This window comes from Gallus gallus, chromosome 4 (genome assembly GCF_016699485.2).
Source record: "Gallus gallus isolate bGalGal1 chromosome 4, bGalGal1.mat.broiler.GRCg7b, whole genome shotgun sequence".
In the NCBI taxonomy this organism is placed as follows: Eukaryota; Metazoa; Chordata; class Aves; order Galliformes; family Phasianidae; genus Gallus; species Gallus gallus.
Genome location: NC_052535.1, coordinates 4899668 through 4926897, shown reverse-complemented (window position 1 = coordinate 4926897; position 27230 = coordinate 4899668). Strand labels below are relative to the sequence as shown.

At 47.7% G+C, this 27230-nt stretch overlaps 1 protein-coding gene across 4 annotated transcripts in view; it reads left to right on the top strand.

Annotated features, from left to right (window-relative positions):
* The window catches only part of FGF13 (fibroblast growth factor 13), a 272223-nt gene that overhangs the window by 48783 nt on the left and 196210 nt on the right, over positions 1–27230 (top strand). For 3 of the 4 annotated variants that reach the window (XM_015278206.4, NM_001001743.2, XM_040698770.2), the window contains exon 1: positions 8084–8471. The exons of the other annotated variant lie outside the window; for it this stretch is intronic. In XM_015278206.4, the coding sequence (XP_015133692.1) occupies positions 8423–8471 (49 nt within the window). In that variant the 5' untranslated portion in view covers positions 8084–8422. Of the gene's footprint in view, positions 1–8083; positions 8472–27230 lie in introns of those variants that run through there. 4 annotated transcript variants of the gene reach the window in all.

The following is a 27230-nucleotide window of genomic DNA, read 5'->3' as shown; positions in this document are numbered from 1 at the left end:
GAAGATGTCAGTTGTTCCCATACTGAGCCAGCAGCACGGGGCAGTCAGGAGTTACACTTCTTAGTCCTGCTGTTTTTCTCTCTTCAAACCAGCACTGACTGTAAGCTTCTTCCATAACTTCAGGTTTATGGCATACATTTTCACTTCAAAAAAAGCACTGCACTCTCCAACACCGAATAAAACTGCAGTAATATTGCTCTGCCCTCAGATATTTTTTAGAGGTGTTGGCTTTTTTTTGCCTGTAACACTAATTCTGTTTGTTTTTAGAACATAGCACCTATTTCTTTTGAATACACTTTAATCTCCTTCCTTCTTACGAAACCATTAGATGGCAACAAAAGAAGATGCGATTTTGCTGAGCCTTACAAACAGCTTTAGGTGTGCAGTTACACATATTTATACGCTTTGCGACCAACAGCAACAACCAAAAAACCAAACAATTTACTCCTTTAGGACATAGGAAGGTTTGAGTTTGCCTGTTGACATGATGTATTCAGATCATTTGGCATTTGCTTAGCAGCCCCGCTCAGAGGAGCATGGATTTTATTGAACACGCCGTTTGAGCACACCACTGCTCCTACTGTCGTGTTTTCCTTCCCATGCAGCCAAGGTCATTTTTATATGCCATTGCCTCTTACTGCTGAAAGGGGAGGCATATGCATGGGTTACCCATCCTGATGCTATGTTCTCTGCCATACCCACTGTGGCTTGGGGCACGTGGGGGAGAGCTTATGCCGGCTGCTATTTAAATTGGCAGCAGATGTGTCCGTACGGGTGTGACGTTCCTCAAGATGTCTCGGGGAGCCTGAAGTTTATAAAGGGCTCCTCTTCTGCCTCCTGCTAATTTTAGACCGGGAGTGTTTACAAACAGAGCAGCATTTGTCTCTGCTCCTGATCCAGAAGGATTTCAGCCCCGTCCCCGCTGGCGTATTCCCCATACAAAACAGCGGTAGCTATTTAAAGATGCTGGGGGAGCGTTCAGATTGGAGGCACAGAACGCCAAATCTCGTGGCTGTAAATAATGTATTGGCAGTTATTACAACGCTAGCAGAAGGTAGGCAGGATACACGCCAAGGAACAACCTTAGGGGAGAGAAATGAGGAGCTGGGAACTGAGCTCAAAGGCATCTCTTCTTAGGAACGCTCCAAGGCTCTCAGTAACAGCTCTGGAAAAGACCAAAGCAGAACAGCATGGGAAGAAGTGAAATCGTACCTATATCTGACAGTTGTCACCAGCACTGATCTGGGGTGCAGTCCTGCTCCAACCAGAGTGCCAGGTGCTGTAGTGTGCCAGTTAGTGCATACACTGCCCCTGGTCCTGATGAACACTGTTCTCCTCAAAGACCAAGCTCTAGCTAGTGGACCACTAACACAGCCAGCCTTTGGGCTGTGGGGGTGTCAGGGGTTGTGCAGGCTCAAACAAATCTTAAAAACAAAAGGGAGAAGTCTTTCTCCTCTCCTTTGCTTGATCTTACCTGGGGCGCTGTGTATGGCACTCAGATCACACCTGGTTCACCCACAGGGAAGCCCAGCTGGAGCCCCGCGGGGGTTAGGAGGTAGCTCTGAACCCAGAGAAGCCTCAGAGCAGCAGACCTTATTTTATGGCTATACAATTCGAGCACTGCTTGGCGCATAAGGGTGCGCTTAAAGAAAAAGTCAGGCATGAAAAAAAAATGATATCCTATGATATCATTGCATATGCAAGCCTGCAATAAAGTTAGAGCTCTCCTTGGCAGGTTTCCTTCCCAGTATTGCTGTGTGTTCTTTTCCCGCTGTTACTCTGTTAGCTTTCTGTGTCTGAAACTCTGGTGTAACTCAGGGGTGGCTCAGACCAATCCTGTAATGCTCGTCACAGCATTGCCTGCCTGTTATTGAGGTGACTCAAGGTTTCTAACGTCAGCTCTCCCACTGCACTGAGACTTGATGTCCACCTGCTCTGCTATCCTGTGAGTTTCTCTCTGGATTTCAGATCTCACATGCGGTATCATACACACTTTGGCTCCCAGCCTCTTCTACAAATGCTGCTTTCTCACAGCTCCACAAAGGCTGGGGGAGATCAGTGCCAGCGCCAGGCTGCAGCTTGGCGGAGTCGAACATCAAAGCTCCTGCTCCAGCTCAGCTTCAAAACCTTTCAAGTTTTAAGACTTGACCAAGTAGCAAAAAGAGTTGTAATGGGAAAGCTTCAATGCACAGAATGACGGGCTCTCTGAAGAAGGGCATTTTCCTCTTTACATGGAAGAGGTAGTGAGCAATAGCCAGACTTTGAGTTGTGCTTATTACATTCATGAGGGGTGAGGGACTGTCTTTGCCCTTTGCCTTGTGCTATGAATAGCAAAAGAACCGCTCCTGTGACTTTCATCTTTATGCTTCCTATAGCAAACCCTTCATGAGCCTTGGGCAAAAATCTATTCTGACATCAGGGCTCCTGGCTGCAGATCGGGTGCTGAAAGCTTCTCCCTTTTCTTCCACTCCACCTGCAGAAATTCAGTCTGTGGGTCTGTAATGAAAGCCGTGGGGCAATAACTCTAAACTTACTGCGTGCCCCACTGCACTCCCTGGAGAGGAAATGAACAGCTTGGCTTTTTTGTGAGGTCTGAACTTCACCAGCTCTGTGCACGGGTTTGCCTTCTTGCAAACTTACGGGCTACCAGAGATGAAGGTAAGGAACGCACCTGCATATCTCATGGCTACACGTGTGCCTGCTGCAGGTGACGGCTGGTCTCAGGGCTTTCTAACCTCAGCAGTATTGTGAAGAGGCTTAATATGAAACCTTGCATCTTTGAATTTACCTCTGACAGCACAGAGCAGTTCAGGGTCAGGAGCTCCATTTGTTTGGCTGGCTGGCATGCAGGCGGTGCTTCTGCCCGGTGTCTGAAGCCACGCAGTGCTTCAGCCTGTGCTGCAGGTGCTGGCTTTGCAGAGAAGTGATAGAAAGCACTCAGGGCCCTTTATTGCATTCTCCAATTGCAGCATTGCCACCTCATGTGCCTGTGTCTTCCTTGTCTCCAGTGTCGTCATTCAGTTCTAGCATGCTGGTGATGAATGGTTATTGGGTATACAGAAGCTGCATACTGGAGCGTTGCTGCTGGTGCAGAGGAGATGAGACTTCTTAAATAACTGCAATTCACAAAACTTCAGGAGGAGAGGGGCAGCCTTAAAAGCAGACGATCATCTGCTAGAGGCAATCTGGGTTGCATGTGGGGACAGAAAAAGTCAGGAAATCCAGGACTTAAAACAAGGTCTGCTGTAAGAACGTAAAAGTTTTGTTAGCTGGGAGGAAAGCCCTGAGTTTTCATATAACACCATTAAACCACTACTTTGTGGGCTTTTGGAGAGTTGTAAGAAGAATTTGTTTGGGTTTATTTTGTTTCTACTTAAACACAACAACTAAAATCCCGCTCTGTTACTGAATCTGCAAACTGTGAACAATCTGCTTAGTAGATGTACTGAGTTGCAAACAGAAAAGACCTTCAAGCTTGGTCTATTCTAGACTTACAGACTGGAAGACTTTGATGTCCAGGACTAAAGGCCTCCCACCAGCCTGGTGCTCCATACAGGATTTGCTCTGCCTTTCTCCAAGCTTGATCCGCCAGCGGGGTCATTACACAGCAATGAGGGATGTGCCATTTCCCAGGTGCTGAGCACATTCCTCAGCCTGGAGGAGCCATCCAAAGTGCTGGGGTTGCAGCGCAGAATGCTCGATGCCCATTAATTTTAATTGAAATGATTCATGGTAAATAGGTGAGAGATTCACCATGTGAGTATGATCATTATCCCTCACCACAAGTGTCTGCTTAGGGCTTCTCTGTTTATCAGACTGAATTATTTAGAGAAATTAAACTGCAATCTCCATACTATCCATTAGCTGGAACTCTATTTGCATAAAGCAGTTATGTTTTGGCAAACAAAAAGAGGAATATTCTGCACAGCAAGCTTTCTGCCAAAAAAGAGGGCCTCTGTGTAGTGCATAAGACTGCATAGGAATAGGAGTGGTGAAAATAAGACAGGAACCAATAGGCATCCATTAGAACAGGGATGTGCCTGCTAGACAATAGGCTACATTGACCCAATGTTTGGTATTTCTCTTGTCTATAAATCCTGTTGGTTCTTTTGGTTAAAACACACAGCTGGCAATGAGGAACTTTGCCCTTGAATTCCAGTTGCAATAACAGCAGGCCAGGCAGTGGGAACGTGCAATAGATTTATTTGGGCCCACTTTACAGACACCGTTACCATGAAGTGGCAACAAAACTTCAGACGTGCCCACTTAATCATTTACTTCTTTTATAGAAAGCAATAAATGGCTCTGGGTGCCAGTATAAATTAAAAACGTCATTTGAAATGAAGTACTTGTATTTCTGAGACTCTATCATGCCTGGAATCTTAATTTTAAGGCCTAATCCTGCTCTACCTGAATGCAGGGAGAGTTTTACTTTGCATTTAACTGGGAACGTACCAGAAACCATCATAACAAAGGTAATTTAATCTTGCTGGACTGCTTTGAAGGCATGAAGTAAAATTCCCACTATTGAAAGCAGCAGAATCTGGACCTCCTACAACCCAGAGCCTTCAGAAAAGAGAAAAATCCTACTTAAGAATAAGGCAGAGAGCCATAGGAACAAACACCCCTACCACAGCTTTGTGAGGTCCAGGATCCCTCAGGGACAGATGTCTCTAAAGGCATTTTACCAGAGCAGGAAAAGCATCTGTGTGCCTTGAGGATGGGTTTTATGGGCAAATCATTCCGTTATTGGACATTAAAATGGTGATGTTGTACAAAGGCCCTCAGGATGTACAGATTCAGACTGTAAACGATCCCCAACTTCTGGGGGATAAAAGCTCAGCACAGCTCTGCGTGGCACAGCTCTGCTACGCTGCTTCCAGAGAGCAGCTCTGAGCTGGGAGCACTCGGAGAGCCCAAACATGACCTGCTGCTGCATCCCTCTGCTGTGAAAGCCTCGTGTTTCACTTCACACTTGGAGCTGAGAGTCCATGCTGTGCTTGGGGCAATCGTGTCATCCCTCTGGGTAGGAGAGTTCAGGCACCTTAAAAGGGACTGTGCTTCCACTGGTGGTGCTGCACCGCTGGCTTCTTGCCACTCAGCGGAGATGACTCCATTACAATCTTAGGAGGAGCATGAAAGGTAATTAGAGGCATTGAGTATATTTGGCTTTTAATCAGGCTGCCCCCACCAAAGACAGACTTGAATGTAAACCTTCCCCAGCCGCTCAGGTGGGCAGGGAGTGCCTGCACAGCATCTGCACAGCATGCGTCGGACCTCTTCGTATTAAACTCCACACAACCCTCTTCCTCTGGGTATCTGATTTCTTGGGAGCCCCAGAAACAGTCTCAAATTCAGAAACCCAAGGAGTGCCGTTAGTGTGAAATACAGTCTCCATGTAAGAGCCACGGATGGGTATGATTCTGCATCAGCTTAGCTGAGGTAGCAGCTCGTTGTATCAGTTCTGTCATCACAGCATCTGCGTGCTTCTCAGCTTCCAGTGTTATGATTGTAAAGCGATGAGGTGATGCTTTTCCCCTACTATAGGTGGGAAAGTGATGTACAGAGATACTAAGCCCAGATTCATGTTTAAATCTTTGTGAGTTAGCCACAGCTTTGCTGCAGGGCCAGACCATTTGTCAGACCTCACATCCAGAGATGCCCACAGCAAAGAATGGAACTGAGGAGGGAATCTGAAGACTTTCACATCCCATCCCCAAACACTCTTTCCACTGGAACACGTGAGCCATCAAGGTAGCTCTAAAAGTAAAGGCTGAGCAAACTGCATCCAGGCTGCAGTAAACCTTCACGCCAACCCCTGTATATTTTGCATGCATAACACCATGCTTTATTACTGATTTAATTGACACTTGTAAGCCTTGCAGACCAGCGAGGGGAAAAACGAGCTCATTTCGGAGCAGCAGGGTGAGCTCGCTCTGCCCACCAGTGGGAACGTTTGCTCCGCTCCTGCTGAGCTGTTACCTCCTTCCAGGGCTTGGTTTCAGTATATAGGCCTTGTTTGGTCAATGTAATAACTCCCGTAGAATGTAAAGATCACCTGTCAAAGGTGAGAGCTATTCTTGGAAGGCAGCTGCTCTGTCAGAGCCAAGCACAGCGTTTGTCAGGGAGGTGCTGGAAAGACCATGGACCAGAAGTGTGAACTGTCCGTCACTCCCATCACAGCACCTTTGAAAACCAGAGGCTGAGCAAACTGTACCGGGGAGCAGAAATCTCCTTTCTGGAACTCACAAAGCAGTGAGTTCTGACAGCACTGCCTCACTGTCTCTCCTTCCCCTCTTCCAGTTCTCCAGTCTCAGTGGCCCAAGCTTGTCTGGAGAGAAACAGCCAAGAGGAGCCCTCGAAGCCCTCCCGCTTGGCCTTGGAGGCATTAAAGAAGCATCACAGAAAAGGCTGGAGTAAAACAGCCCTACATTGGCAGCATAACATCATCAGAGGGCTCTGTGAGTACCTGCAAAGCAGAGCCAACCCAGCCAGGGCAACTCCTTGGATCCAGAAACAGAGCAGAGGTTGTGCTGCTGCAGACGTGGAGAGCTGGAGGTGTGCTGCCCAAAGGGCTCCGTTTTGTGCTTTGTTTATTTCTTAGGGAAAAGTAATCAGCGTAAGCATAAAAGCAGCAGCTTTGCTCCTGCCTCTTCGGCCTCAGCTCCCGCAGCCCTGATTTCCGTGTTCACACCCTGGCTCTGCCGTCACACCTGGCCCAGCACCACCTGCAGGAGGTGAGGTCGGAGCTGTGGGGCTCAGCACTGCTTTCCCCACGTGCTGTGCTGGGGGTAGGGGTAGGGATAGGGGTAGGGCCGGCCCCGCCGTAAGCCGATCTGCTCTCAGCTGTCCGCGGCGCTGTGTTGGAGCGAAGGGAGGGTGAAGGGGAAAGAATTCGGCTCGTCTAAAAATAGCGGCCGCGCAGCCCTGGTGGTGCCGCAGGCCGGGCTGGAGACCCCCGCACGGGGCTGCGCTTGAGGGAGGATCACTTCTCCTGCCGTCGGGGCGGGGTAGGTGGGCAGCGCCCTGCCATGCCCTCAGCGTGCTGCCTCCCCACCGGCCCTGCTCGGCTCTGCCGCGTCTCCCCGTTGGTTTCGCCACGAGTGCTCCGTTGGAGAAGCTGGGGCATGTCAGATCACCCTGGGTATTTCGCGGCTCTCCCTTCCCAGCACTTTATTTCGGGCGCTCCAGCATCGGGTTTCCCCCGGACGCCCTCCCCGCGAGACAGAGGGTGGGAGATGTGGAGCTGTGCTCCTTGCCCCGACGGCGGCCCCGCTCCAAGGAAGCTTTGCCCCACCCCGCCGGAGAGAACGGGGCAGGGGGGGATGCCCTTTTGTTACTTGAAGTGAGAGGAGCTTCGACTGCTGTCGGGGGTTCCTTGCTCTTCTCGGAGAGGAGCAACGAGGAGAGCCCCATCCGACAGAGCGGGTCCCCTTTTTTACTCCAGCTCACCCTCTCCCCCGTCCCTCGTCGCCCTCTCCTGGCTTTTCGCTCCCCTTTGAACAGCAACAGGCTGTCGGGCTGCCTACCCGTGGTGGGATGGCGGTTGAGAGGGGCTCCCCAACGGTGGGGGCCGGCTCTGTGTCAATCCTACCCCCCTGGCGCCGGGGCACCGTCCCAGAGCTGGGAGGCAGGAGGGATGCGCCTTGTTCCCCTATTCTCCCCCACCGGGGGCTCGAGCTGGGAGATGGGGATAGGGTGCTAGGACCGGGGGGCTGGGGAGAGGCAGCTCCGGCTCCTTGCTGTAAACCTGCCGCCTCTTCTGCAGTGCCGAACGCTCGCGTCCTCCTCCTCCTCCTCCTCCCATCCGCGGCTGCAGCTCTGCTGCTCCATCCCATTATTGTTAGGGGAGGATGCGAGCAAAAACCAAAACCCAACCAAAAAGCCAACACACCCAAGCAAACCACCCAGGCGCACCCCCCCACCCCCCCGCTCTCTCACACACACCCCCCCCTTTCGCTGATCGGTGGCACTCCCAGGACCGGCTGCGCTTCCCTGGCCCTGGGGAGGGGAGGCAGAGCCGGAGAGAGGCGGGGGGAGGAGGGGGCCGGGGCCAGGCAGACACACAGGGAAAATCGCTTTTGTCTCCGGCACGGCGAGCGGCGCAGGGGCTCGGTGCTGCGGCTGCCGGAGCCCCCCGCTCAGCGCCCGCTCCGCTCCCGCAGCACCGCGGCGGCACCGCGCCGGGGAGCGGGCAGCTCGCCGCCTCCTCTCTTCCTATTATTATTGTCATTTTTTCCCCCCCCCTCTCGCTCTCTCTCTCTCTCTCTCTCCACCTCCCTTTCCGTCGGTGTGATTTCTGCCTTTTCGGCGTACAGAGGATCCCCCCTCCTGCACGCACGCTGCTCCCCGCCCGAGGTTTCTCTGGGTCCAGCCGGAATCCGCGAAGCTCCCGGGGATTTTCCCACCCAAGCTGGGGTCTATGAGCGGGAAGGTGATCAAGCCCAAAGAAGAGAAAGATGCTTCCAAGGGTAAGGCAGGCGCAGCCGCTCCGCTCCCCAGCATGTTCCCCGGCCCGACCGCGGACAGCCCGACCTTACCGCTGGGAGGGGGGCATCGCTTCGGCTGCAAGTCCGTACTTTGGGGGACCCCCCCTCCTCGCTCATGGCACGGATGAGGGAGCGGTGCCCGGCGTGCGGGGCGCTGACTGGGGGGGGGGGGGCGGCCCGGCTCAATGCGGCACGAAAGTGCGTGTCCCCCCTCCTACCCGATCCCTCCCCGCAAACAGCGCTGGGAGATCGCCATGGAGACGGGGGGCGAGGGCTGCATGCGGACCCCCCTCCCTTTAGCGGGGTGCCCCGCTCCGGGGGGGCACGCACAGGTGGCTCTGCCCCGCAGCCCCCGCGGCGCTGCAGCGCTCAGGGCCGTGGGAGTGCGCTTTGGGGCAGTGCGTGTGTGCGGGGTTGGCATCCCAGGAGTAGTTCTTTCCCCGGGCGTTGGGAGGTACGTGCGTGGCGGTGTGGCGGCTGCAGCTGCTGGGACAGCCGGCCGAAGGGCACACTCTTGGCGTGAGGGAAGACAGCGGTTCCTCACTTCTTTGTTTTATAAAAGGGAACGCTCCGCCGTCATTTACTTTCTTGCAGTCTGGGCAGCCAAACCCAAACGATCCATCCTTTTAGTTCTTTTGATTTATTGATGTTATCTTTAAAAACCAGACAACAAACTTCTGAGTTTCATGATCCTGGAAGTTGGTGTTGGACACCTCTCTTCTTGTACACTTCCTTTAACCCCATCTTTCTCCTTCAGCTGCATCTTGTTGCGACCCTCGGTATTTTCACCACTTATTTTATTGCATAAAAATAGCAAAGCCCACCATTCAGATGCACTGCGAAAATCTTCCATTTTCCAAATCTGTTGAAGTTACTTTCTTTGATGTTGAGTAGCTGTTTGTGTTTTGTTTTTTTTTTTTTTTTTAATACGTTGGCCTTATTCACCAAAATGCCCCTTAAATAATTTATCGCGTAACACAGAACAAAAGATTCCTGCATTTCTGAGGGTTTGTTTTGCATGATTTAGAGCTGTTGCAGTCCAGCAAAGGATATGCCATACTTGTGTGAAAACTTGCTCTTTAACTTAGGTCTCCTATTCCGTGCTGCGATCACGAGTCGTGCTGACATCTTTGGGTTTGCAGCCCTTTGACACACGTGTTTCCAAAGGCACAGGCAGTTGTATGTGCTGCTACTGAGGCAGTTGGGAGTAAAGCACACAGGGCTGTGATTCCCGTGGTGATGGGAAGTGTGTACCCTGAGAACGCTCGGGGAAAACTGTTGGTGCTGATACTGCTTGCAGGAGATGGATGTGCTCCTTTGGAGGCAGCAAGAAAAACTTTCTGTCACCGCGGAGTAGAGACTTGCTTGAGACGGCACAGGAGGAATCCCATCTTGCAAGATTTGCAAGGTGATTTTAATACCTGCTGTGAACATGAGTCTCCAGGGCTGGGTTTGCACAACAGGCATCGAGCTTTGTTAGTGAGAGCAGCGTGGGCCTTCCTCCCTGGAGGAGCTTTGGGCTGGAGCTGTGCATCTGCACAACTCAGGGGGCACACTGCCCCAAAACAAGGAGCTGCTTTCTGCCAGCTGTTCAGTGGCATTTTCTAACACCTGCTTATGGGTGGGTCTATGTCGAGGAGCCCGATTGATGCAGAGCCCCGAGAGGCTGTGTGTTTTGGTAGAAAACAGCACCGTGATGCACGTAGTAACTTCTCACCCTGGATATTTTCAGTGGGATTCTATCACACAGAGCCCATGGTGGCTTCAGGGGGTTGTGCAGTGAGACAGAAGTACCAAAACCTGCTCTTAAAGGGATAGCTCTGGTGGCATTTTTCTCTTAAACCCAAGAGGGGCAGCAGGTTCTCTCTTCAGACATTCTGAGTCCTGCCTGGAAAATCCCATGAGGGCTGATCTGCTCCCAACTCGGTGGCTTTCACTGCTGCCTGTGGATGTTGAAGAGTTAGCTCTCCCAGTCTCCACACAGCCTATGGGTTGACATTCTGCAGCCAGAGATGCCCACCTTTCCATGCAGTTTCCTTCTGAGCTGTGGAGCTGCTGCGCAGAGCTGCCCTGGGGCCAAGTGGGGATCTATCCCCAAAACTCCCCCCCCCCCAAAGCCTTTGCTTTGCAGTTTGAGAGCAGCACATCCAGTATCCCCAGTGTTCTGTTTGGGGATGTATCAACGTGACCCGTTTTGAGTGTTAACAAAACTGTTTGTTAACCTCTTGTTTGGATGGGAAGCACGGGGCAGCAGGAGAATGTAGGGCAGTGGCAAGTGAGCCGAGATGCTGCAGTCCTCTTTGGGCTTTGGATCCGGGCCGTAAAGAGCTCGTGCTGCCCGGCGTTGCAGCCAAACTCTTTCCAGAGGCTGTTCTGCAATTGGTGTGGCTCCTCCAAGAAAAGCCGAGGGACGGCAGAGAGAATCTGAAACTAAATCTGAGGGATGGATTCATCTGCATTTGGCTTTCTTTTCGCCAATTGGATTATGTGCTATCGTCTTCCCCCCAGCAGGGCAGACACGGGCAGGTCCCTTCCAGTCACTTCGCTGTCACTGTGAGGAAGTTGGGTGGCTCTGCCCAGAAGTCTGATAACCTCAGCCAGAAGCAGTGACAAAATACAGACTGTATTTTCTTCTCCAAAAAGCAGAATGGGAGGAGTATTTTCCGAGCTGATAGCTCTAATGTGAGAAGAGCCTATTGAAATAGTGACAGTAAGGGTGAAGACTTTGGAAATACAGGGACTGTTCTAATTTAGTGACAGGAGAAAACAAAGCACTTAAAGAAATCACCTGGCAGGAAAAATAGAAGTCAGAATTTTGACATATCTATTACTGCTTTTCCTGGCTTTATGGGAACGTAGTATAATGCAGCTTATGATTGAAAGGTCTGTAGAAAAGCTGACAAAAATAAAGAAGCTGATCTCAACAGTTATATTTCTATGGTACTGAATCATGGGAAAGCAACTTACTTGAGGGGCTGAAGAAGAGCAGCACGGAGGCAATGTGTAAGCTGACCACATCTTGGTCTGAGGCCATGGAATCAAAATTAGCAGCAAGTGCAGAGCGGTGCAGGAAGGGGGAAGGGAGCACAGCGTCGGTGTGCTGGGAGCTCCGGTGGGAGGCTGTATCAAAAGTTGGGGTGCCAATGCTTTTGCATCCCAGACCACAACCACCACCACCACCAAAAAACTGACGGCCCTTCACTGGCCACAGTCTGATGTATGAACTGGAGCCTCTTTGGGTTTGCCCTCTGTCTGCATCAGAACCTGTGTTTGCGTTGCAAGCATTTAACGATGCTGAGGAACGAGTAATTAAACTCAATGGGTTTTTCTTTGCTTCCTATGATGAAGAAATCTCTCTGTCTCCTGTCTGAAGTCTGAGACTGCAGATCCCCTTTGAATAGATGCCTGCATCGCCCACTGGGAAGTGACAGCCAAAATCTGCAGCGCGACCCACCCCATCCTGGATATTAACACTGAGGGTTACAATAAATACTCAGCTCTTGGCTGAGGTCCTGATCCATTCAAAATTCCGAGTGACACCAGTGGGAGTTCTCAGTGTCTGCCTGTGGCATTGCCTCTGATTAGTGGGTGGTTGTTAACGTGCCCATGCTTGGAATATTTACAGTAACTACCTCCTGTTATGACTCATTATCTCTAACTGGTTTTGGTTCCCCAAACTACAGTAACTCTCTGTAAAAGGTGTCGTCCTTCCCTCTAGATCCCCAGACAGCGCTCCCTGACATCTGTTGGTAAAACACCAGCAATTAGAAAATGGACACTGCTTTTGAGATGAGGAAGCCAGCATGTTCCTGCCAATGCTTTCTAACTGATTTCAGTGCTAGCTGAAGAAATCCACAGTAAGGCAATGCTTTCAGGCACAAGCTCCAAGCCCTGGGTTTTGTGATATTCTCAGTTCTCATACAGCTGCCACTCCATGGCAAACTGCTCGTCTGCTACTCGAGGTAGCCATAGATAGCCATCTCCTTTTTTGGCTTCTAGAGGATGATTTAATCACAGTTGCTTCTTGGTGGATATAAAATCCCATCTTCAAAGGAAGGACTCCCAGGCAGATGAAGGCTGGGTGATGCGGAGCCCCACGGGGCATCATGGGGTGCTGCACGGGGTGGATGGCAGCATCCACAGCAGATGCATACAGGTTTGTATGGCTCAGATTTCTGGCTTCTCTGGTCTGTGGCCACCCACAGGATGCTGGAGACTTGTCATTAAATGTATTTGTGCCATTTTTACTGTGATTTCCTGCAAGGCATTGGTCCTACCCCTACGCTTTGGGAATTCAGTGCTGTAGTACAATCTTGGGCCAAATTAGTGTTAATTTTCTTCTTCTGTTCCTCGTTGTGTGTTATTGCTATAGAGTGAGTTCTGAGGAAGGAGATGGCTCCAGAGCTGTCTGTATGAGCTGCTTCCTCAGGGGCAAAGATGTGGCAAATCCTGTTCCTCAGTCTCTTCCTGCAGGCAGAGAACAGAGGCTGTCATGAAATCCTCTCTGCAAACAAAACATCTGTAAAGTGGGGAGGAAGACTTTCTCATCCTTAAGAACCCACAGCCCCGCATTTTCAGACCAGGATCTCAGTGTTTGTAGGTTAAGGTATACTGGAGAGGAATCGCTCCGTTGATTGCCCTGAGATTAGAGGTGCATGTGATGTGTCCAGTTTGGCTGCGGGTATATTTAGGGATTCACATCTGCTTGGTGGGACTGAAGCTTTCCCTTTTAGCCCTGCCTGGCTCCGGAGTCTCCATGCCCCAGGTATTGTTCTTCTTGCATCAGTGCAATCTGTTGTCCTAAAAAGATGCCCTGCTGCTCCCAAACACTCATCTTGGTCAAACTTTCATAAAAATATGTACATTAAAAGGACCAAAGTGAAATAACAAAAGGAGTACGTCGGTTACTTTTTTCTTCTGTTTTCCTTTCTTTCTGGTGGTGACACACATGGAGGGCTTCATTGTTGTTTGGTTTCTTGCTCAATATTTGTATTGTTTTGCTGAGAGAAATGAAGCTGAAAATAATTTGAATTGCACCCTCAGGCAGGTAACAGTTCAGCTCTTCTCACAAGGAGTGTGAAGTGAGACTGCTCTTCTCTTAATTAGTTTTGTGAGAGCGGTGTGCAAGGCAAGGTCAGTGCTAAAGGAGGGAAGGGCTGGCACGGGCTGAACGCTGCTTGCATTGTCTGAATAATCAGAGCATCCTCCTGAGGTGGGAGGGAGCGGAGGGACTGAACTGAAGTGGGAAGAGGAGATGCTCCTGAAATAGCACCGGTCTGCGATGCATCATGCGTGCGCTGCTCGAGATCAGCTAAATTCAAACCAGTGGTGGTTCATTACCTTTGATGCCGCCGTTGTGACTGCAGCTAAAATGAAGGTGTATTTATAGAGATTGCTCCGTGGCCCAAGTAATCTCTGGGTGATTTTCAGCTGAGGCTTGGCGTAACTTTGTCAATTGCTTTAAGGATGAACTGTTTAACCTGTACTTGGTTTCTGATATGTGTGCTTCAAGTTGTTGACTGCTTTAGGACAAATTCAGTTTGCTTTAGCGGGATCAGATCAAACTTGTGCATTGTGTAGTGCTCATCTGATGTGAGGACTCTGTGAGCATTTGCTGGCTTTTGTAAAGCAACTGCTTCATCTCTGTACATGGTCTGTAGTCACCAACACAGGGAATTCAGTGGCATTGTTGAACTGTCTCCCCATTTGTGAAAGCTTTAACAACCGAGGCTGGCAGAGGAGATGCTGACTTATATCAGCAGTAGAGATAGTACCTGTGGGATTATCTTTCTAAACTTCCAGCTCCTGAGAACACTGTGTCAGAGGGGTGACTGGGTGGTGGGGTGACCTTGGCTGGGTGGGCTCCCACCTATCTCTGCTGGATGGAGAGAAAAGGAGATGAGAAAGCTTGTAGGCTGAGATGATGAGACAAGGGAGAAGGCTTACCAGTGCCCGTCACAGGCAAAAGACTTGGAAAGTTAATGCAACTTGTTGCCAATTAAAGCAGCGTTGGGTGGTGAGAAACGAGGACCCTTCCTGTCAGGTCATGTCAGCAGCTTCATGTGGGACTTCAGCTCCTCGGGTGGTGGCTGCTGGGATGCTGCAGCTCCAAGAGGTTCATCTGGATATTAACCACACACCTGGTTTAATTACAGTTCAGGTATTCTGAACGATTTCCCCCACAACTGTAGCCTGTTTTTGCAAACGTAAGTGGTCAGTAGGTAACAAGCACTGTTTTTTTTTTTTTTCTTTTTCCTTCCATTATTTTCTATTAATTTTGTATATTAGATCTTTGGAGTTTTTCCTCTTACATTGGAGGTGATGCTTTGAAAGTATTTCTGACTTCTACTAAGCAAAGGGAAAAAGTGCAGGATGCCTTCTGCATGAAAAGAAGAAAGATATAATGGAGAGAAAATGAGAGGGTCAGAAACAAAATGAGGAGAGGGACAGCAGAGAGCAGCTGTGAGCGCTCTCCATCCTGCTCTGCTCTCAGCCACACAGTGCTTGGAAATCGTGGGCATATTCAGTTGAGGTAGCTCAGGCTGGACTTCCCCATGCTGTCAGTGTGCTGTCAATTTGCTTACGCAGGAAATGTTTTTTTTCTTCGGATTCTGTGCCAGCTAGAAATTTCCATACAACTGTCTTTGCTGTTCGGTAGATGTATGCGTTTCTTGTGTTGCTCTTGCACTTGCAATCTGCTCAAGCTGTGCTCCAGTCCTGCCTTGAGAACGTTAGATTTTTTAATTGTGATTACACACAGCGCTCCAAACTGCTGTCACTTATGCTTTGTTCCTCCAAGTGCTGCAGGAGGATGAGAAGCTCTGATGGAGCCAATTGCTGCTGCAAGCCAGCGCCACCTTTATGGGGTGCAGGGCTGGAATACCTGAGCTGTGAAAACCTCTTACCCAGTCAAGTAAAGCTGTGGTGGTGTTTGGGGGTTGCATTGGTGGCAATTACAGCTGTCAGTGCATCGTATGGGAATCATGATTTGTAATAGTGTGAGAACGTGGCACAGAGCCTGTGCTCCCCCCGCTGCAGATGTTGAAACAGCGCTTCTGATCTTAAGCAGGAGAAAAGTCTCTGCCACCCTACCGATGCACAGTCAGAGCAGACTTCATTGCCACGTGCTCTACTTACGTTCTCTTCTCATCTTCCGTACCGGTGACTGAATGTTCAGAGCCTGCCAAAAATAGCTAGCTGTTTTCAAGTGATCGGCCAAGGAGAACTAGAGGGACTTCGCTTTGCTGCTGCTCTTTTCCATTTTTCCTATGACCTCTGTTTGCTTCCCGAAAAAAAAAAAAAAAGGACTTTTGGAAGTCAGTGAGAGGGGATTAATAAGTGAAATAAGTCCAAGGGAATTAAATAGCAAAGCTCTTGTTCACCTAAGAGGAAGGCTACAGCAGCAGGAAGACTAAAGCCAGTCCCAGAAGCTCAGATTTCATGGATGAGGTATAACCCATCCCTGGGATCCCTCCTGTCTGGGGAGGGCAATAAAGCATTAATCTGTTCTTGGCATTTTAATGGTTGAGTGTGTTTGTTATTCGGCCTGTTGTACTTCCAGCCTTGTGGTAGTTGGTCACTGGGAAGCTGTATCCTTCTCTTTCCTTGGCTGGAGGGGGTTTCTTGCAAAGTAACAGCAAATAGACCAGCTTTCCAGCTTTGTTTTGTAAGTGTCTTAGGGAGGAATTTCACTCAAATGGTTTCTGTTGCGTTTGGAGTAACAAGCTGGCTAAAATAAAAGGCTTTTCACACAGGGTATCCCAGTAGTAGGAGGAGGAGAGGAGTAAAGCTTTGTGGATGCTCATGCAGGAACTCGTATACAAGCAGAAAGGAGGGAACCACGTAGAAGATGGGAGGAATGTAAAACTGTACTTTCTTCTTATAGTGCAATGAGGAGATATTCCTGTTTAGGGCACTCAAATTACACAGCAGCAGTGAGCGTAGAGGAAAGCAGAATTATGCTAAGATGTGAAAATTGTCCTTTCTGTCTCAACGCTACTTTTGGAGTTTAAACATTTCTATTTGTTCCCCCAGAGGAAATAAAACTTCTTTGAAGCTGCTCAGGGAAAAGAGGCAGGCTGGAATTATTGTGAGGAAAAGCATCTGAGCTCAATGTGGGCCTGTGTTCCACCTTCAGTCTGAGAGGCCCTCCAGTCCGAGCTGGGTCCGTTTCCCAAGAACATTCAGAAGTGCTGAACTGATTTCTTTCTGGTCAATGTTAGGAATAGATTTTAGAATATAACACTTGATTCAATTTCTTTTGTAAGTCAGCGGTGCGGAGGATAGCAGGAAGATGAGACGCAAGGCGGGGAGGTTTTGTATAGGTGCCTTTTGGATTGGAGGAGTGTTGTTTTTATTTCAGTGCACATTGTAGGGTGAAGGATGAACTTAGAATTGCTTTGAGATTGGAAGGAAGAATAGGACACGGGGATGAGAACGCAAAGGGGAGAAAGTGTGATGGAGTGGCAGGAGAAAGCAAATCCTGCGAAACGTTGAATGTCAGAAAATTAGCTTATAAAAGGCTCTGGGAAGCGTGAGGAAGCTGAAAAATGTAATGGAAGAGGGGATATTATGGGCATAATTTAGCACTGTTTTCAGGACTGTAGTAATAGCCCGGCTGTATTTTTTTTCACTATAGGGTATGGATTTGTGAAGACCGTAGGAGAAACGATGGAGGTAGATTTGGCAGGACGTGAGCAATGGGAAGGGCTTTGGTGAAGCTGGGGTCAGGAGGGAGATGAGGCCAGCAGTGATGCAGAGATGGAGATAGGGAGGCACAAGGAGGAAAAGTGCCTTACGAATCTGTTGCAGTTGCAGGGCTTTTCATAAAAGGGCAAAAAGTCTTCATTATCGCTGTTAGCAAAACCATTTGCCCTGCTGAAGCAGCTGTGCATATTGAGCAGATAAATACCTTTGTATGTAGGGTTAATGCACTGAGTTGGTTGCCTCGCTTTTTATCAGAGGGGTGTTTTGTAGATTGTCAGGAGAGCATCTAGACTGGAAAGTGGCAAGGAGAGGCTGGGCTTCATCAGTCCCAGCCAGACCCGAGGCTCACAGAAGTGAAGTCTGGTAGTACTCCTTGCATTTTGCAATGGGGAGCTCTGTTACAGAGGATGAGTACATTCACTGGTGTGTTGTAGGCATTGTGCAGCCCAGTGCACGTGTTTCCATTGAATTTGCAGAGTTCTAGAAGACTTGATTATCAGATGTGATTGCTTGGGATTTGGCTGCCAAATCTTCACTTCACTGATAAAAGCAACTTGAAAGAGAACTTTGGCATTTGCGTTTTGTAATGACATAAACAGGGTTATCTTCTGTAGTACTATTAAAGGAAAAGAATCCTGGAGAGTGCTGTCTCTGGAACTCTGAGCAGTAAAACCAGGCTGTGCTTTTATACCAGGCACGCAGCTTTGACAGACTAAAACACTTGGAAGAAACCAAACCCATTGTCACCCTGTCGTGTGAGTTGCTGAGCAGCTCTACTTTTCATTTACCTGAAACCACTTAGCGCTCAGGTTTGGGCCCTCTATCAGTGAGCATCATATTTCCTGTCATGTCACATTCCCACTATCACCAATTCTTACGTTAAGTGTATTTCAGAAGGAGCAAGAGACTGCATGAGAGAGATGGAAGGAGTGACAAAAGGCTTAGCACGCTTCCATCCCACTCATTGAAACCTGTGTGAGTGAGCTGCTCGTCAAGGTGGGGCTTCCATCACTGGGAGGAGATTACAGTGCAGTACTTCTCTTTTGTAAGACGATTAAAATTGCATCTGTCAGTTCCTCAGCAAATTATTACCCTCGGAACAAAATATTTACCCTGTTCTTTTATGCGTCTTTTCTTAAAGCCCTGTGGCCTCTTTGCTAGGATCTCTATTGACTGATGACATCTGCACTTTTGCTGTGCATAGGGCATGTGTATGAGCTCTGCAGGTGGGAGGCGGAGGGCTGATCTCTGTTTGTTTGGGTGACACCTTATGAAGAACAGCACTTGATCCAGCAGTGTCCTGTCAGGTTAGATTGAAATGCAGTTTGTGCTGCTCAGTATTGGTCTTGCTGAGTAATATCCTCGGTAGGAGCGTGACATGCTCAGCATTTCATGGTGCTGACCGCTGTGGTGCTGAGTGAAGGATGAATATTTCAAATGTGGAGTCTTTCTTTTCTTTTCTTTTTTTTTTCCTTCAGAAAGCGTAGTGCCATTGTGTTGAATTGATGTTGTGCTTTAAAATAAACCTAAAGAGAGCTAGAACAAACTGTATGTTTTGTTAAGAGCCTAGATGCTGCCGCGTGGAATTTGTGTGTAGGATAAATTGCTGTGATGGTTCCCATGATCTTAATACAGAGTGAAGTATGTAAGACAAATACATCTTGCTCCTGAGACCTGATCTCAGCAGAAAATGGTTGGTGAATAAAAGGTAGCAGAAACCTGTGTTTAGTTTGCATCTCCAAAGGTGGTCTGGGAGACGTGTAGACAGAGCATGGCATGAAATCTTGCAAGGTGTGATTCTGGATGGCCTCGGGAGGAGCTGCTGCTGCTTTGCATCTCTGTTAGTTGCACTGTGTAATGGCAGTTTGTGCTTCAGAATTTGCCTTTGGGAATTATGGCGCCAAAAGCCAACTGGTCTCCTTCGCTCTCTTCATGTTTACCTTTTCCTTAATTATGTGTTACCTTCATTGCAAGCATAAGGTTTGACACAGCAGTCTTGAAAGATGGTTAATACTTTGATATCTATGGTGGGAATGGAGTTTTTAACAGACAGTGGTTGTCAAATTTTGACCCTCCATCTAATACCTCCATGAGTTATGGATCTGTTGGTCCCATGTGCATTTTCTAATTGGCGTTCAGATTTGCAGTAATGCTGCAGATGTCTTTCTGTTTTACCACGTAGAGAGAATGGCTCACGCTTTATAAATTGAAGCTAATGCTTTTTTGATTAGTATAAGTTTATTACCAGATAAACAGTATCTTTGTATGAAACGTGACTGTGCTTGTAGGCTTAATACCCTGGCTGCCCTGATATGACACATCAGTGGGTTGGCTGCTGATTAGGCCCAGCTAATGCAGCGTCTCAGAGCACCAGGCAGTTGAAAGCTTACAATTAAAGTCTGGGATGAAACCAGATCTGCCTTTGTTTTGAACTTTTAAGCCTCACAGCATCGAAGCAGGCTACCCTACTCTGCCCAGCATTATTTTCCAAGATGTAATTATTCCTTGCTCACTGACTTGAGTAAATCAATTAAAACTCCTTGTGTGTAACAAGGCCTTGACGTAAACTAATTGATCAGGACGTGCAGGCAAATGAGAAAGGTGTGGGACAGATTTTAAAGTAGAAGGCTGAAACACTACAGAGTGCTTTTCTGAGGTGGTGTGGTGGTAGCTAAGTTCCCACCTTCTGTACTGATGGGCTGTTTGCTGGGTGCAGCGGTGCTCAATGCCTCTTTGCTTCACTCAGGTTGGTCTCTTTGCAACCTGTCCTTCAGGAACTGGGTCTTGATTCTCCTTCCATCATCTGGAAGAGTTTCAGGGTATGTGTGAAGGGTATCTCAAACTGCAAAGACTTGTGGTTTGCCCACCTCTTTGAGTAGGCTGAAATGGTTTGCTAATTCTTTCCTACACCTTGGATACCTCTGGAAATAGATCTCCCCCCCCCCCAGTTTTGTGCTTCTGTGGGATGCTATCCACAAGTTGAGATGGAATTACAAACTCGTAAATCCTTTGGGTGCTCTTGGAAGGGCCTCATAAATCATAAGGACCTTCTTCTGATCAGCCAGAAGCACTGGAGAGGAAAGCAAAATGGGGACGGGCACATTGCCAGGAGGAGAGGCAGGAAAATTGGCCTCTGGTGAGGACCAGCCTTCCAGTTTGTCACTCCATTGTATTTTTGGCATTAGAATTACTTCCCAACCTTGCTCTTCCTTCCCAGGAAAATAACATTTTTGCTCAAGTTTCATGCAAACTGTTGGGAATTGATGAGTTGAGTTGCCTGTGATCCTGAATTCAGAATGATTGCTGGCTGCAAGCATTTTCCTGCCAGGCCTGGAGAAAGAGCTGATAAAAAGCAGCACTGCCAAAGCTTATTTTTAGCTTCTGTCCTGTCGGGATTTATTTGTTTTTTTTCCGCTCTTGGTGTCTGTTGGGGGTTTTTTAGATGTGGAGGGTTCTTGTCAGGGTGTTCAGAACAGCATGGTGCTGTGTGATTTTTGTCTGTTACCTGGTGGTCCAGCCTGGCTGGCACAGCACCCCACGGCCGATGTATCTGTGCTGTAGATGGGAGTGCCACGCTGCTGTTGTTGCAAGGCAACTTGTAAAATAAGTGCACCGCCTTGGGCAAAATTAATTTCTTGGTATTGATGTGGGTATCGCATCTCTCTATTTCAGCTCCTTGCAGATATTGCTGTTGTCACGTTGACTTCATGTTTATTGTCCTGGATGAAGGCACTTGATGCAGTTTGGTATCACAGGTGGCATACAAATGTGCAGGATGGCCTTGGTGGGCACATCCCACGGCACAGCGTGGCACCAACCAACCCATTGGGATATTTCCACTTGGTTTGGTGCTGCTGTTCGTAGTGTGCCCTCTCTGTTTGAGGACTCACTTTCCAAGCAAAAGCTCTCTGTAGCACTCTATGCAAAGCACTGTTTATTGAATGTGTCCACGCAACTTTACTTTCTTTGCTTCTTTTCACATTTTCCCACTTGCCTCCTGGTTTTATTCTTGCTCTGGGCAAGGCTTGCCTTCAGATAGACATGTGAAATTGATGAAAATCCTGTGCCCAGGGTGTGGACCAAGCTCTCTTGTCTTTGCTTCTGCCGCTATTAATGCCTTCCTCCATCTCTTCCAGCCCCTTCCCTCTTTGTACTGACAGCTAAATTGGAAACCAACTGCAATTCTGCTCTTGCAGCATTTTGCCTGAGGTACTAACAGTGGGCTAAAACTGACTCGGATCGTGATTTTAATTGGTTTGATTTTTGCCATTGGCTTTAGAAGAAAGAACTATTTTAGTCCTTCCTCATCCTTGGTCAATTTTATTAATCCATCCATGGTTTTACAAACCTCCAAGACTTTCAGCACAGAAAGGTGAATCTTTGAATGAGGCTTACTCTGCAGTGCTGATGCCCTGGTGGTACCTTGCGGTATTTGATGGTATCTTACAGTATTTGGTTTCCAGTGAGCAACAACCTTCCATGTAGAAAACTGCAAATTTGGAGGGATGTGACACCTATTGACCACTGTTAGGAATTTTTCATATGAAGCTGGAGGCATTTAAACGCCATTTGTTTAAACTTCTAGTACTTCTATTTTTGATATATCTCTTTGGACTGCTAGTCTTTGCTTCTAAGTCCAGTGGAGGATTGTTGGCGCCTGTAACTGCAGAGCTGAGTGACGACACGTGTCTGTGCTGTTTTGCTGGGGGATGAGAGTAGTCAGTTTGTTTTAATTTTTAATGCTTCGATTCTTTGGCAAACAGCAGAGGTGTTGAAACTACTCACTCATGCAAAAAAATAAATGATGCATGTGTGCAGGTTGGGTGCCTGGAGGCATTTTCACAGGCGTAACTTCAGGCACAAAGCTTTCAGAGCCTGGGCTTCTTACATACACATCTGTACAGGGAAAGGACAGACAGCCATTTCTGTGGGTCCCTATAGGCATTCTTCAGCCCATTGCCACCTCCTGCCACCATCCCAGCTGGAGTTCATTGTTCTCTTGGTTGGACTGGTATAACCAGTTAGAGATAATCTGAGTAGTAGAATAGCAGATCGTGAAGAACAAACATGCAGACAGATCTGTCTTTCTGTCCTTAGTGTCCAGTTGTGTGCATGCTCTGGTTGCCTCATGCTTGATGGTTTGAATACTTACAGGTTTGTCTAGCTTGAAGTGCAGCAGTCTAAGCCTGTATGAGATGTTAAAATGACAGATGCAATTTGGGTTAACTTGAAGATTTACGTCCTTTGTTTCCATGAGGCATATCTGTTTGGCTGAATTAGCTACTAACTGCATTTCTGAACAGTTTCTCGCAGACACCTATAGCTGTGTGTTCTTTGTATGAAAGCTGAGTTAGTTTCTAGGGGAGATAATCAGCTAGTGACATACTGAGCTCAGGTTTTGCTGTCTGATGGTGGTTGCGTGGTAGAACTTGGATTTTTGTAAGTACAGCAGAACTTATCAGTATTTTCTGCCTTGCATGATACTTACTGGAAGGCTTTTCCTTGCAAGTAGATAAATGAAGTTTTCCCTGTCTCTTTGGCATGGAAAGTTCTCATCCTTAATATTCTTAATCCAAATTAAAATGCTTCTTCTAGGAAGAGCTGTGGAGACAGCCAGCAGCACGCAGGTGGCACAGTGAGATGACTTATTACCCTCTGATCTAAAGTAGTAGTAATAATAATTAAAACCCCTATGAAACTCTATATAACCTATAAGAAGTGACATGTAAAAGAATGCTTACCCCAAACCCTTTGCCTCTGTGTGTTACATGATGGTGTATTCCTGCAGTTGCGGATCTGCTGATTATTGGCTTCTAAACCATTAAGTCCTTTCTCAGTGTAATACATGTGATGTGCGAAAGCTTTCCTTAATTGAATGGTAGATATTAAATATTTCATATTTTGGGGATTTCTTGTTTGCTTCGTGTGTGCGGGCTCTAAAACAGTGCTTTCACTCTTGAAAGTGGATCCCCAAAAGACCGGATTTTCCAGGCTGCTTAGTTAAGTAAATTCTTCTCATTATTAATAATGCTTTCACAACCTGGTGCCTCTCATTTCAGTGGAAAAAAATAAGATTAAATGGCCAAGTGTGTCCTCAGACTCATAGTGGTGGTTATGCAAGGAAATCTATCTAGTTGCCACTCTGTTCATTTTTGTGTGTTTTCATGTAGCGCCATTGCTATCAAATAGTGGGATAGCCATGGAAGTTCTTAACTAGATGAGGACTGGCTGAGCACCAAGCAGGGATGCTATCTCAGAAGCAAGAAGTCGGAGGAGATTTAATTCCTTTGATGCTGCTATTCAGATGGGCAGCACAGGCTCAGGATTGTACGGTTATTGCTCTTGCCATTGACTTTTTTGTCTTCTGAAAACACCTTGGGGTATCTTTCAAAATAGCATCTCGCTGTCCCTGAATGTGCCTGGAAGAAGTTAGTTGTTCCAGATTCTTAACGAGAGCTGAAAATGGTTTTTCTGCTGTTGCAGTGACAGACTGCACAGAAACACCTCCGTGATGGAGCTGCTCAGTGACCACGCCGTGTGTGTGTGGTTGTTGGATGTTTCCTGCGTATGTGTGCTGTGCTTCTGACTGTTAGGTGGCAGCAAGGAAAACAAACAGAGGGAAAGAGCACAACGCAGGATGAGCAACTCCTCAGCAAACGGCTGCGCGTTGTTAAATGACAGCAGTGAAACAGAAAATAGAGAAAGACCAAGAGCCAGGAGATAAGCAGCACTCACCCATGGCTTCTTTTCCTACGTAACTTTCTTCTTGCAATAAAATGGCCACTTCCATGTTCTGTTACTATAGCACACTGAAGGATGATGGTGCTGGGAAGGGTCCACACACGCACAGCCCACGGGATGCCCTCTGAAATACCCCTTGGAGAGGGGAGGGGGAGCAGCTGCAACGCAGGGTGTGATGCGATGTTGACGGCTCCAGCTGTGACTGGGCTGGCACATCTGCATGGCGTGAGCCCTGAGGGCTGTGCCAGTGTTGCTGCTGCATCCCATGGTGTAGCTCTTCATCCGGCTCAAACACAGAGCTCCCATTCCAACAGGAGCTGGCATTTGCCTGCAGCATTCCGCAGCATTGTGTGGTGCAGTGCCCCCCTAAAGGTGCCAGGAAAGCAAAGCAGCACAGGTACTGTTTATCTCATTAGAGAGGTATAAGCTTTTCAGTAGCGCTGCTCTACAGGGTCTCTCCATGTCTGTGGTGCTCCGTGATGAGTGCGCTGATGGTTTCCTGTCCTGGATGTTATGTGCTGTTCCCGATCCTTTAAACACTGAAGAAAATAAAAAGAGGCTTTGGGGCAAGCAGCCCTTATGGTCTGAGACAGGCATCTGGCACCTGGAAGGGGAGGGAAGCGATGCCTTGGAGGAACGTCTCCTGCCATTCAGTGCTTCACAGGTCCCATAGCAGAAGTGCTTTAAAATTAACCTGAAGCTAACTCTGTAGGCAGGCAGCTGTACTGTGCACCGGCTTCCAGGTGATGTTGCACGCCCCAGCTGACCCCAGGGCATTCCTCCGGAACTTCTGAAGGATTTTCACACTGTCTGGCTTCAGACCTCCTGCTGAGAGGCTGTTGTGGGTGTGAGAATCCCTGGTTGTCAGGACAGCTCAGATTGCCCAGGTCCTGCACCTAGCCCTTTCTCTGGACCTTATGGAGGTCTTCAGCTCCTGGAGCACAGCTGGAGGTGTTTGTGCCCTTGGTGTCTGGGTGCTTTTGGGATCTGCTCCTGACCCTTTTCTCTTCCTCAGCCCCCACCTCTCTGCTTCCCTTTCTGCTCCACAGCTGCCAACATCAAATCTCTGCCTGCAGTACCCTTCTTTCCTCCACAGGTGCTAACTGCTCTTTCCTTTAAGTTGCCCGATTGAATAACATAATTAGGTTAATTAAGAGCAATTGTCTCAACCTGCATTTAGCTTGAAGTTTGCTCTGTGAGATGTGGGGAGAGGATTTTTGTGCCAAAGCCTTGACCAATGTTTCCCAGTAAATTAGCCAAACGACACAGCCCTTTTCTTTCTGTCCTTAAACCACCGTGGCTGTAGCAGATCTCCAGTTTGTAGGCATTAATTTGTTTGTGTGCAGAAGAGGGCCATGGCTGACGCAACCCAGCGATTTTCATTTAATTTCTTACAATTACGTCGGCTAATTGGAACTTCTAAGAGAGCTTTTAGTTGTTACAGATAGACAGGTGCCTCACTGTTTGTCTGTGGACTTGCATTGTAACAACTTCAATCATCAGCCCGTGATGGCTATGTGTTAATTACTCCTTTTGTGAGATGGGGCTGGCAAATGAGTCTTCATCAGGCAACTGATGAGTACATCTGTGACTTTGTAATTTAAAAGTAAGGTTAATAAGGCCAGGTCCTGGTGGGAATCAACTGGTGGTCTCTGCTGTGAAGGTAATGAGCCTGGCTTTCCAGTTTACATGCCTCTATTTTTAAAGGTTGGCTAAATTAGTAACCAGAAGCAGATGTGAAGGATGTTATCCACTCTGTAGTTGTGAGTTGCATCTGTGTAGAGTAACCAAATCACACTTCTTCAGAAATACAGGTGTGTGCCTTCTGGAATGAAATGTTAGTAATTAAATATCTGTTCCAAAAGGTGCTGGTGTTGCAGGGTACCTTCTGCAACCATCGTGCTGGGCTTTCATCAGACACATTTTGTTTTTGCAGCTATTCTGTTACAACTCGTGGTTCACTGCAGTGGGTTTATTTGGCACCTGAGCCGTGTGTTAATCTGTGCGCAGCTGTGAGCGGTCAGTGGCTGGGAGGCACCTGTCCAAGCCATGGAAATCAGTAGTTGTTCATACTCTTGTTCTTTTTTCCCTCTTAGAGCTATTAAAACGGTATCTGTTTCATAGTGGATCGTATATGATTGTGTGTTTTATGGTGAAAAACGAGCCAAAAAATGTAAACCTAGGTGTGATCACCATAATGCAGCTGAATTGAACAGGACAGATCCCTTTGAGCCCCCCACTGTTGCCTCATCTAGCTTTCCTTCCATGGAAACTGGGCTACACCTCAGCACTGACACCTGCACCCAGAATCCTTCTTGCACAGGAGGTCACCTGCTGTGACCTCTTGGATTTTAGGCTGTGCTTCATGGTGAGGTTTGCATTTTATACCTTTATCTAAGATCAACCTCTGCATTTCTTATGCCCTGCTGGTGATCTCAAAGGCAGTATGGGGATGGTGTTCAGAGATGCTCCGCTGCATTGAGGGGATTGAAAGCCTGGCTGGAGCTGAGCCTGAGGTGGATGCTTCTACCTCCCTTTGCCACCTGTGGCACTCGCTTTAAAATCCAAGAGCTGAAACTGAAGTCAAATGTTTGCTTTATTTTTAGTGCAGAAAATCATATTTTCCTGAAACTTGTAGCTTTCCTGTTAATGTAAATTGTAGACACTCACTAACAGCTATAAATACTAAATACTACTCTTGCAGTTACAAGGCAGTATTAGTACATAATTTTAATCAGATTTATTATAGAATGTTGATAAAAATGAGCAGGATTTTAAAATTAAGTGCTATCTCTTTACTGTACATTATGCTGCATGCAGGATGTGCTCTAGACTAGATTACGTGTGAATGTTTTTGTGCTCTAAGTGAGAAGTAATCAGGCAGAAGAAGTCTTAAATGTAATAAAGCAAAATTGATTCATTACATCACATTACATTCATGTTCAGAACCAGGTGTAGACTCTCAAAATATATTCCAGAGAGAAGATGACTTGCAGAGTGATGGATGGTGGGGGGAACAACTGGGATAGTAGTACAATGGATAGGAGCGTATGCTCTTAACAATGTATGTAAGAAGAATACTTGTGTATATATACAAAAGAATATTTGTAAACCTATTAGCTCTTCTAGTATAACTTGATTTGCCCTGTCACTGCTTATCACTCCAGCTGTTTGCCTCTTTTAATGGTTTGTGAGCCTTTTTTGGTAGGGTCCTTATTACCAAAAGATGGGGTTATGTGCTGTACAGAGTGACCACGTGACTTTGCTGTAACATCTTCATGTGGAAGTCACCAA